This window comes from Mixophyes fleayi, chromosome 8 (assembly GCF_038048845.1).
Source record: "Mixophyes fleayi isolate aMixFle1 chromosome 8, aMixFle1.hap1, whole genome shotgun sequence".
Lineage (NCBI taxonomy): Eukaryota > Metazoa > Chordata > Amphibia > Anura > Limnodynastidae > Mixophyes > Mixophyes fleayi.
This window is the reverse complement of record NC_134409.1, coordinates 125,461,951-125,474,857: the sequence shown is the minus strand read 5'-3', so window position 1 is coordinate 125,474,857 and position 12,907 is coordinate 125,461,951. Positions and strand designations below refer to the sequence as shown.

General features: G+C 38.0%; 1 protein-coding gene across 5 annotated transcripts in view; it reads right to left on the bottom strand.

The window, feature by feature from the left end:
- TAFA1 (TAFA chemokine like family member 1) overlaps window positions 1-12,907 on the bottom strand; it is a 314,483-nt gene that overhangs the window by 65,888 nt on the left and 235,688 nt on the right. For all 5 annotated transcript variants that reach the window (XR_012678596.1, XM_075183409.1, XM_075183410.1 and 2 more), the window contains exon 4: window positions 9,443-9,583. Coding sequence is in view for 4 of the 5 variants with exons in the window: in XM_075183409.1 (XP_075039510.1) it covers window positions 9,443-9,583 (141 nt within the window). In the remaining variant the exon portion in view is untranslated. The remainder of the gene's footprint in view (window positions 1-9,442; window positions 9,584-12,907) is intronic.

Here is a 12,907-nt window from a genome sequence, read left to right as displayed (position 1 = left end):
ATTTACTACATAACCTGATCAATAAAGCTCGCAGGATAACAATCTATTACTACACTTTGTACTCTACACTGTCTCTGTCTCCGAAAGACTGATAATCAAAGACAGGCAAAGGACCGGGAGGCTTTGGGATCGATGAAGAAAGGTATACATCTATTTTTTTTTGTAAAATTAGGACATACAGTTAAATATTTGAGGGACTGTTTCACACGTTAAGAAGACAATGTCACTGTAAAGTGGATATAGGCATTCTGGTTCTCAGGATTTGTGTTGTAATTAGCAGTGCAGTAATTAGGGACAAGCAATAATTTAGTTTAGTTCCTGTAAGAAATTATTTGGAGGGTAAGAGACTACACACAGTGGAGATAGTCCGTGATTTATGATAACGCAGCATTACGAGCGGCAAATTAATCGTAAATTTCAGCCATGCTCATAAATATTGGTCAGGACCATGGGCGAAACTATTGCTACTGCAGTAGGTTCGGGTGGTACGGAGACTGGCGTTGAGAGAGATCCATTCGGAACTGCACATGCGTTGGCCACTCAGAAGAACATGTGTGAGTCCTCAATGCGCTTGGGCTGGCTCAGTAGAGAACAGCGAGGTCCTCTGGAGGGGTGGACCAGAATTACCGGAGCCTCCTCCAAATTTTGGGGCCATATTTCACCCCGGTCATGTCCGTAAATGGGGACTTCTAACCCAGAGATTATCAGTGTGTTATTTTTCCCGAAATGAGGCAGTGACTGCAACCAAAGTAATTTACACCAACCAGGGTGAGTCATGGTTTATCGTGATATTAAGATATTCAGTGTCTGTCACAATAATCCCTCCCACCACCGAGTGCTGCTAATTACTTTAAAGTTAAGTACAAATTAGACAATTTAGACTATTTCCCAGGGGTATGTTTTCTAAATGTATATGTTATAGATATATTAAAATATACATAACAATATGGACTTAAAAAGTGATAACATGAATCAATGAATAATAAATAACATTCAGTTATAGCAATAGACTTAAAAATAATTAGGTTTTAAAATGTCAATAATTAGGTTTAAATAAGTAAACTTTAATTTAAATGGTATAAAAGGACTGGGATATATTTACTAAACTGCAGATTTGACAAAGTGGAGATGTTGCCGATAGCAACCAATCAGATTCTAGCTGTCGTTTTGTAGAATGTACTGAATAAATGATAGCTAGAATTTGATTGGTTGCTATAGGCAACATCTCCACTTTTTCAAACCCGTAGTTTAGTAAATCTATGTGTATAACTCTCCTGGGGATAGTATGTGAGCACAAAGTCTTTGGTAGAGGTGCTCGAACTGGCCGTAGATCGATTGTGGAAGGTCAAGAAAGTCGTACAGGTTTTACCATGTCCAAGCCGGTTTGACACATGTGCGAACCATCTACAACACATCTGATCTAAAATTTACATATTTTTAATGGTGAACAGTGAACCTTAAACGTCACCGTCAAAATTTGAAAACAATAGTGTTTGAAGTTCGAGTTAAAAAAAAAAAAGTGAAACATTTTTTATTGATCAAAAAATATTGAAATATTTTTTTAAAAAATCAAAAACACTAATTTTAACATGAACGGTGAATGCCGAACCCCAAATTCGAATTGGCCTCCATTGACCATTGTACCACAAACATATTCGTGTCCATCAATCCGGCGAAATTCAATCAAGATCTACAATTTTTGAACATCTCAACTGGCCACGAAAACATGCTCCTGGGTGTCGTCATTGATTTTAATTAATAAACTGACCTGACTGCAAGAACATAGGCTGTAGCAGTCTGTCTGTGCCTCTCGTACCTGTTTACGTAATGCACTTTTAAAAACAGATAAGCATAGCAGAGCATTGCCAAATGTAGACATTCTCTGTACCGGAAAATTTGAGTTTTACACATCAGAAGTGGTGGAAATGTAGCCTTGAGCTATATATTAATGCTCATACCAGGTGCTTTTTATACAGGAAAGCGCTATTCGACCAATGTAATAAAAACATTCAAATGTTCCAAAGAGATCAATCATTTCTGTCCACTCCTAATGGAGTTCATATTATTATATTACAATATATAATTCCTTTCACAACAGGTATTACTTTGCGATACAAAGAATTCTTCAAAACCTTCAAAGCGCTGATCGACTCCTTGTCTACCGGCTAAGCCAGAAGTTGACAATTAAATGTCAAATACTTTGAAAGCTTAATGACCCTTGAAACAGGACAAAACAGCGTTTGCAAATGGAACTGAGTGACTGGAGAAGAAGAACTGCGTTCTGTGGCTATTATACACATAAATCATATAAAATAGCCTCATTGCATGACGAAGCTCAGACAAAAGGCTAATTATGACATACATCTTCCTCCCGTCTCCCATTACGTGATAAACTACATATTTCATTGCATATTTCAAAGTAGAAAATGCATTATTTCAGGGTCAATAGTGAGAAAACATCCAGTTTTGTCATAAAAATTAGCTACTTCTGTTACATACTGTTATATATATATATATATATATATATATATATATATATATATATATATATATATATAGTCAGACGAGTACTAATTGAAATACGATTGATGTCCATACATATGCAAATGCTTAAAATACCCATTTTGCATGATAATTTGCCCATTAGGAGCACTGTGGAATTAAAATCTATTTATGAAGCTGCTAAACTGTCATCATTGACCAAACAATACATACGAATGTGTCTGGCTATGCAGATGTTTGGTCTAATTTCCAATCTACCAGATCTGCAAGCTTTGGCGATGATGTATATGACCACACTTCGGTGATCGGGTCGTCTGCTTTAGACTAGGGCATTGTGCTCTTTCTATTTTATGACTTGATTAAAGTCATATTTAGAGATGCTTTATGGTATATTTTATAATATACACAATAGATTAAATTTAAAGTACATCTAACCCCCAAAAATGTATGCTAATATATAGGACAAAAAGCTATAAGGAGAAAGCATAGCATGTATAATTCATAATATACATAATAGATTAGAGTTTTTAAGACACCCAAGCCCCGAAAAGTAAATGTTAATCTATAGGACAAAAAGCTATAATAAAAAAGCATAGCATGTCAGGGACATTATGCTTTTTTGCATGAATTCAGCAATCTACAGTCTCTATCTATCGCTCTCATGTCTATCTGTCTGTCTCTATGGCATTTCATAATAAAACCTCTGCTATGACCATTCTTCTTGAGGCATGTAGATGCAACTTTTTATAGTTGCATGCATTTTACAAGACTGAACATTCTAATTATCACACTGATTAAATGCACAACAGTTACTTTTGGTCATAGTGGATATAGCCTATGCATTCTGTATTTTCATTTCCTGCAATATACGGGGCCATGAATAGCACACAAAATTCTGCAATTGAAAAAAAAGAAAACATTTTTTTTGCAAGTAACTGAGGTCAAAGGTCAAGCAAAAATCTGGCGACAACCTGCAGACGTAATAAATATTACAAGACTGGAACTGTTCCCGTCAGATAGAAGAATATTGGCAAAATAAATTGGACATTTAATATTTTTTTTAATTTAACTTGTTGTTTGCGGTACCCTGTAAAAATTGTTTAAACTTTATTTTGAATAGTTTAACCCTTTCACGTCCACTTTATTCAGCGGCACGCTTCTGTAGCGAGCGTGAGGGTGGGTGATAGCCGGCGGCGGTGAACCTTATATCCTTCAAGTCCCTGTACAGAGAGATCCGTCTGAATCTCCTGCCTGGGTTGCAGCGTCATTATAAGAGGACATGGCCATAGATTTTCCCAGCACTGTGAAATGATGCACATTGTTCATACAGACAGCACATTAATAACTGGGGAATCTGAAATCTCTTTTTATCTGAGCTGAGGAACTGCTAGAGGGATAAGAAGCTGACTCCTTGGTTTTAATACAACATTCTTTTTTCTAACCTAAGAAATGAAAATTGATTGCAAGTCCTTTTTTTAGAGGTTTTTTTAATATTCCGCTGGAAGTCTATGTGAGATACATATAAAGCTATTGACTTTCTGGCAACAAACCGTTTTAGCTTAATTTGTCTAGGGCATAAAAAAAAATATTACTTTGTTAGTGTTGCTTTGTAATATATGTATAAGTCACTTAAAGCTACACTCTGCCACAGAAAATTATTTTCCTAAGGTGACCTCTCCCAGGGACATCCGCCATTTTTCCGGAGGCCTGTTGGAGCCTCTGGAAATATGGCTGCTCGGAGAAGCCGCCAGGGCTCCGGCTAGGAGGAGGGGGCACCTTAGCAAAATATTTTCCTATGTGGTAGAGCAGATTTAATTTAAAAGTACGCCATCATTAATATTGTGTCTAAAAATATTTCTGTTCAAACGTAAATTAAATGAGGGTAGAGGTAAAATTTTGTCTACAATTTAGGGGTCATTCACATTCATTTTTTCCCTTCATGTTCCGACCAGCTGTGTTCCATTCCTCAGGTAGTCTTTAGAGTGGTCTACTAAAGGTCGATATTTTAACCTTTCTTAAATTTGATCAAAATCGCAATAAATCAGAAGTTTGTGATTTGTCCTAAGTCTTTAGTCTTGGCGCCCGTCAAAATCAGGACTATTGAGAGATACAGATATGCTAATTCCTTATCACTAAGCTCTGGATAAAAATTGTACCTTCATCAGTGGACAATACAACAGCCTTAAAGGACCGCCACTATGATAAAAAAAATGAACAATACAGGGTGTTCGGAAAGTCACTGTGCACTTTTCATAAAGCAGTGAAAAAGTGAAGCAGTGGAGAAGTTGCCCATGGACGTCACTTCCAACCGCGACTTGGAAATTTTGGCTTTTAAAGCGGCAACTTTACGGTTTAGGGTTAGGCAGCAGGTTAGGGTTAGGCAGCAGGTCAGGGTTAGGAATACAATTAATATTACTATAATTCAATGGGTCTGTGCGTTGCCGCTTTAAAAAAATAAATAAATAAATCAAAGTCGCGCACGCAAGTGACGTCATTTGGAAGAGTCGCCCTTTCCTCACATCGGATTTCCTCGGTGTCTCTTTACAGGTAAGGAGTTCTTTTTTTCTATGTCGCTCTGTTCACTATCGTAATTATTATGTAGGAGTACACACTGTTGGTATTTACATCATGGATATCTTGTGCTACACCCACTTCAGCGTGAGATTAGATAGGTAAGATTAATAACGGCCAACACAAGAGAAGAGTTCTTTAATCAATTCTTTTGAGAATGCAGCTATCATGCCACAGTATTAAAACTAATCTACATGCTGCAAACAAGTTCAAACAACAACAAACGGCACTTTTATACTCAAACAACATGTACTCTACAAACACATTCCAACGGAACTGGGAGCCTTGGAATGTGTAATATATACCACTCACTTTCTGTTCTTGGGCTTTGATTTACTGTCACTTTTCAGTTACCCACATAACATATGCTCGGAAAAAGTTTTAATTATTCAAGATCTTGAACATTTGTTAATGCTCGCCGCACCAGCAACACTTACACACTATAAGAGAATAAAAGCTATCTTAAGGATTACTTGTTTGATTGGATAACTGAGTATGTGAAACCGTATTACTGCTTCACATATTTCTAAAATACAATGCATTATAAAACTTCATGTGCATCGTATAGTATATTTAAAGGACATCAAAAAACAAACTGACATATTTATTTATGGAGAGTGGTTGGAGAATGCAGTGTCTGCTAGTAGTCTAGTTCTCCTTTGCAGATTTTTTTTAAAAAAAAACATCAAGTGTGATAGAATACTTTGTTCCTCTTCGTCACATAAATAATAGTAAATAACTACTGAAATAGGTCAAAAAAAGCTTAAAAACCAAAGAATCTCTACCATGCAATGACATCACTGGTTATTTGCTGTATTAATGTCCACTAATATGGAACAAGAAAATTACATTGCCTAGGAGCCATTCTTTAAAATTTATGGCGCTTTAGACTTCTATGCATTATCCCTTCTCTCGTTCCCCATTTCAGAGTACTGCAAGACTGAAAAGCTCTTCCCCAAAAAGGATTTTAGGGTAAATAGATATAAATATATAATTTCAGAGAGCTTTAGTTAAATATTAATTCTTTATTTTTTTTATGTATGTTATTAATAAACAGGAACGGATATATTAATGTCCATTCATCATCATCATCATCATTTATATAGCGCCACTGATTCCGCAGCGCTGTACAGAGAACTCACATCAGTCCCTGCCCCATTGGAGCTTACAGTCTAAATTCTCTAACATACACACACAGAGAGAGAGAGAGAGAGAGAGAGAGAGACTAGGGTCAATGTTGATAGCAGCCAATTAACCTACAAGTATGTTTTTTGGAGTGTGGGAGGAAACCAGAGCACCCAGAGGAAACCTACGCAAACACGGGGAGAACATACAAACTCCTCACAGATAAGTTCATGGTCGGAAATTGAATTCATGACCCCAGTGCTGTGAGGCAGAAGTGCTAACCAATGAGCCACCGTGCTGCCCATAATAAGTCCATTAATAGGTTTAATTGCTACTTATGTTAATGTTGCTGCTCATTTTGTTTAGAGCATTATAGACATTAGTAAGTTTAAATGCCCACTTTACTGTCACTTCTTCCAATAACAGGGTTGCCCATAAGTAATATAGACCTCAAATAACAATATGTTCCTGTTTTCCTTCTCAAACACCATTTTTCAGCCATTAAAATCTACAATACAGGATTTTGCACATTCATTATATAATTATAATGCAATGAAGAAGGATTAAAATAAATAATTCAATGTATATTTTTGAAGCTATGTAAATCCCAGACAACCTATGCTATCAGCTTTCTGTGGCCATTGGGCCCTACAGCCACACTAATGTTGGTTAAACCTTTGCATCAACACATTTAATATGACGCTAAGTAACAGCTTTTATTCAGTGGCTGTTCTGAGGTTCTCTAGGTGTAGTTCCTGGGTCAGCCACGTGCAGAAACATAGGGTGCCCTACTGAATAGAGCCACAGGCTACTGCCTCAGGTACAACCTTCATTTACATTAGGCTTTTTTGGCCTTATTTAGAGGTAGACGCAAGACCATTTGTGTGGCGGAAAATACTAATTTCACTACTGCCCACAAAAAAAGACTTACGCTTGAGTCTATACAGAATCAGTCTCATCTTGCGTCTACAAAGCCTTGTTTTGATAGAGGCAGATTGGAGGCAAAGGGTGTGTAAGTATCGGCAAAGTACAATTAGGGCATGTACGATTAAGTGCGACTGATGTAGGCCTGGGCGCAGACACGTACTTGTTGTTCTACTCCAGTGAAATAGACGAACAAAGGTTGACCAATAATGATCAAATAGCACTTTCACAATTGAGAAACACAATCACCCTTTTCTCTACTCCCAAGGCTGTGTACACACTACAGAAAATTTCTCCCGATGCAACATTGTTAGCGGTTTAACCGACGACTTGAAAAAAAGAAAAGTCCCGATCAGCATGCGGATCCATGTGTACACACTATGCACGTTTTACAAGATTTACCGTCAGATCTGTGCTCTTCATCTGTCATAACCATCGGCTTGAAAAGATGGTGACTGTGCACACTCCATAGAGATCTATGGGCACTGCCGGTCCTGAGTGCGTACACACTGCAGAATCGGCACAACAACGTTCCATCGTTGAACGAGATTTTTATTCCGGTTACAAATTAAATCAAACGTAACGATGAGCTTTGAAGCGATAACCGTTCATCGTTGGAGCGTACACCCTAATGTGATATTGCCCTGAACAGTCGTTTATTGTGCGATTGCCCCAATAATCAGCTGAGAACCCTGTATTGTGTACCCAGCCTTACAATCTCTTTCAACCCATAACATGAGATACAGTAATTTTTACCAATTCATTATCAACAATGTATTGTAAATCTTCAAAGATTTAAGGAAATGCTCAGTCAATATATATATATATATATATATCTATATCTCCCGAGACTTTAACAAGTCACATATATGCTGCCTAAACAATAGGAGACATATTTATGTAACATATTCCAGTTTTATTCTGTACGTATAATGCTGTTGCAGGGATTCAGAACTCATTTCATTCTTTAATGCAAACAAATCTAATGAAATAAAAGTGACGGGCAGTCAGATGTTACTGGCATTGTATAAGAAACATACTATATTTTTGTAACAGCTGTTCATAGCGGTAACTTAACTGATATAACATGATATACCGATGATGACATGGTCAATGTATAGAATGGAAATAGCATCATAGCCTCTTAAAGGGCACTAAAACCCAAAATGAATGTATTACATGTAAAAGCTTCTAGCGGTGGTGCAATTTGGAGGGTAAGGGGGTAGGAACAGGGTTCCGGTTAAATGTTATTGCCAAAATTAGGGTTCATTTAATAAGAGGGAGGAAGTACGCAAATAAGCAAGAACATTCCTGTGTCAAAGGGTATTTGGAACAAGGCGATGTTCTACGGTTTTCTGGAGAGGATAATAAGCTACGACTATGTTAATTATTAGTAGATAAGCAAAATAGATGACAGAGGACACGTAGAGGTTAGACGTTCTCCATAGTAGAGATTCGTAGATGGATGTGTCCAATTAATGCCCACTGTACTTACAGTCCTAGATGCTAAGCTGAGATACGTGGGGTACGTTTTATTTCTATCTTTACCCACTCGTATTTTAGGGTTAGTAACCCTTTGAGAGGTGTTACTATAGAAATATTACAAAATGGCAAAAAATTCCCCTGAAACTCCCCATGTATTTGGAATGTATGTATTGTAGAGAATTTTAAAATTTATGACAAGCATTTTCTTTCTACAAGACACCAAAAAGGGAGAACCTTTTTTTAAAGAAAGTAGCACCCCCAACTCAACAACTCTCAACTAGTAGGACCTCTAGGATCCTTACTAAAAGAATTTCATGCACTCTTCCACCCTCTTTCTTCACTTATCCCTCCATTCGCTGTTCTACAACCTAGGCAGATCTGACCCAGGGTGTAAGGGGGTTTTCATAATTCTACTAGTTGGGGAGTGATGTTCTGTAAACACATAATTGAGAGCAGAGTTCTCCGTTAAGCTAAAACAAAAAATAACATTATATATTAGAAGATCTGATGGATGCACAACCCTATACTAATATTTTTTTTTTTATTTTTTACTTATTTGAATGGCCTCTCCCATTGGACTTTTGCTGTGGTTTCAACTGTGTCTGAGCTCTGCTCATGTAGAGCAGGTTTGGTAGTGAAAACTCATCAGAAATGATTGTAGTATTAATATAATCAGTTATAACAACATGACAAGTATCCAAAAACTTAGTAAAACCATGTTCCAGGTGCCCCTTTGAATCAGGAGCCCAGGGCAGATGCCCTAGTACTAGCATATAAAGGTGTACTTTTTGCACAACAACAGTTGAATGTCAATGGTAATCATCAAGATACTTGCCATCAACACAGGAGGGTCTATTTCTGGTTGTACCGGCTACCTTTCCTGGCAGACAAGAACATTTCACCGTTTGCGATCTCTCCTCGATGCGATTCTTATTGCAACATCTGTGGGCCGCTATAACTTCGCATGTCCCTCCTTCTGCGGAGACACAAACAACACAAGCACAGGTGAACTTACGTATTCCGAAACGTTTCAGACATTTCTTGGGAGATGGACATAGAATTCACTAAGTCAAACACAAGTCTAAATAAACATTATTATTGTTGAAAATCATAGAAAAATGCAATATACATGGAGGATATCATTTTTCCACTTAAACAGTATTTCATTTGTTGTCCTTAGTATACTATAAAATAGTAGGTATTGCTTGATAAGTCATGCATAGGAAATTAAAACAGCGAAAACAAAAATATTCTTAGTTATGTTTGTGATATTGCAGTACATTTAATCAAATAAAACATGAATCTATCAAATTGCTGCTTTTATTGTTCTTTTTAACATTAAAATATATTACAGTTAGTATTTTTTTTTAGTCTTGTCTCCAATCTACTCTAATCTGGCACTAATTTGTATTTGCCAGAATTTAAGTATAGCTAAGTATATTGAGCATATCTTAAATCTATTTCACTAACGACGGTATCATTCTCTGTCAGCAGAGAATGGAACACAAAAGAACAATGTACCTGGGTCTTTGAGAGCTGGATGACAGTGTTGTCAATTATCCAGAAGACAGTACATCAAGATATACATCTCCAAAAGTATTTGATTGCTGAGTGTCAGTGTTTAATGTGTTCAGTTTCAGGAACATAAGTGTTCATTGCTTGATAAGGACCTGGTTTGGGTGTGATGTGAAATGACTAAAAATTATCAACGATTTTCTCATAACGAAGACAGACAGCTACACAGAGGAGCACGGCTGCCTACCTCTCATGGAGTCCGGTTTGTGAGTGTGTGCACTTTCATGAAACGCGTACCTCCCAACTGTCCTGATTTCAGCAACACAGTCCCTATTTTAGTGCTCTGTCCTGCCCAGGCAATATGTTCGGCCCATTGGTGTGAATGTTGGGGGAAGGGAGGTATCTAATGGGAAGCCTAGGGCTTTATAGCGCTGGAAAGCCCTCTGTGGACGTTGGCACGCCCCATCAGAATGCAGTCACGCCCCCTTTGTGTCATAAACACGCCCTCTGCCCCCTGCCGGGACGGACATGTTGGGAGGTATGGTAACAGGATTTATAACAAGATCCCTCTTACGTGAAAAGACAGTGAATCATATGTAAGAGATGGAACGAGGTAAGAAGGGTGATCTGGAGGATGTTTGCAGGGTCGCCAAGTGGAATAGCCACTGATAGGAACGTGACCACATCAGGGGGTAAATGTATCAAGCTGAGAGTTTTACGGCGGGTTTGAAAAGTGGAGATGTTGCCTATAGCAACCAATCAGATTCTAGCTATCATTTTGTAGAATGTACTAAATAAATGATAGCTAGATTCTGATTGGTTTTTCAAACCCGCCGGAAAACTCTCAGCTTGATACATTTACCTCCAGGTGGTGGCTCCACCCACTACACAGACAAGCCAGGGCCCCCCAGTCAGACCCAGGCCCCAGTACTCTGTACTTATTCCCCTTCCTCTCGGCTCCCCAGGATATTAGTGATTACATTTAGACTGACTACACATTGACTTTACAATATGTTTTTTATCACATGTTAAAAACGCAATTAAAAACTTATATAAACCCAACTGTGTTTATGTACGTGTTTAATATGCATTTGATATATGTCATTCAATCTGCACTTTTCGAACATGATTCTGAGATAGAACAATAAGTTATTATCTTGTTTCAAGCTAAACACACGTGTAAACACTTAATAACCACACCCCATTTTTGTTAACTACGATGAAAGTTAGTTTTCGATTGCGGTGACCATGTTGAAGCCTACAAAATAACACACTATAGAGCAAAGCAAGCTAAGTGCTCGTAAAAAGGCAAATATGCAACATCTTAATTGATTTATTATTTTTATTCACATGTGGTTAAATTAAGTTTGAAATGCATAAAAGGAAGATGTTATCGCCAGTGTGTACGTAACGTACGCAGTACAGTGAGAGGATGAGGACTGCGCTTAGTAGCATTACCATTATCCAGAGGGGGAGCGATCAGGGCAATTGCCCCCCCTAGCAGCAATCTTCTCACCTTTGAATTGGAGGAGGGGCGGGGCCAACTGGGGCCAACCAATCAGAGTGAAGGAGGGGCCTGGCTATGTTAACCGCTCCTTAAGAAAACTCTAGGACAGTGGGATGAGTTGCTACAACGTAGCTCTGCTGTGACGATGACGGAGGAGGGCAAATAGGTCTCCTGCCCCATCTGCCTATTTACTGCCCCATCTGAGATGGATTGTGGGCAGGGAAAAGCGACTGCATGAACCAATAGCTACCGATTGCCACACAGCCACATATCTCTTAGGCTGAGCGCACATCACCCGCCAAGGCTGGGGGGAGGTAGTAGTAGCAGCCACAAAGTTGACCCAGCTTACACTTGGCGGCCCTGGTCCCCTATTGGCGGTCAGATAAAAATGATTGCTTGAGGTGACACGTACACTTTAAACACAACCATACAGAGAAATGAGGCTCCGCACGCTGAACCAGACACATTTGATCCACTTAACATGAATCAGGGAAGTACAAATACGCTCTACTATTAAATAGGTATTAGTCTCCCTTTAAGAATTAGAATACCTTACCGACTGTAAACTCTACAGCACTGCATGCCTATCCTATCACATTTCTGTCCATTAATTTACCTTTATTACCAAGAGTAATTTCTACAGACTTATCCATGATGTATGTCAGCGAGCGCGCAACATGTGCGTCATGTAGATGCATTAGGTACTTTGATATTTATACTGGTAATAAACATCACTGGATTATTTTTCCAAGTTACATAATAATGAAAATGTATGGGAGCATGTTTAATACATTGCGTGCATTACTTAATTTACCTGCACAACAAAAAAATGGATAACTTGTCTTTTCACTAAAATGAAATTCATCTGTGAATGGAATTTCTAGTTTAATAATGACTTCTGGCGACACTAATGTAATCTGTGTTGAATAGGCACCTCCGGTGGCAGCTTCGTATTAATATGAAATATACAAAATGCAGCTACATTGAAAATGCAATTTATGGTAATTATATATTAGCTAGCATTATGGATGGCCGAAATGAAATTGCATATTTGCTTAAATAACTCCTTCTAAAATTATATTTACTAACATTTTAAGTGTGATGTTTTCTTCTACAGCTGCTTTTAATGGGGCGCTATGGGGAACACCAACTTTTTGCATGAGTTTCCCTTAATGCCCCCTAATCCCTAATGTATGTAATGTAGAACGCTTTCATTAAAAAATATATTGCATTGACACACATAGATGCACATCTTACAAACATCATGAGCCCGATTCA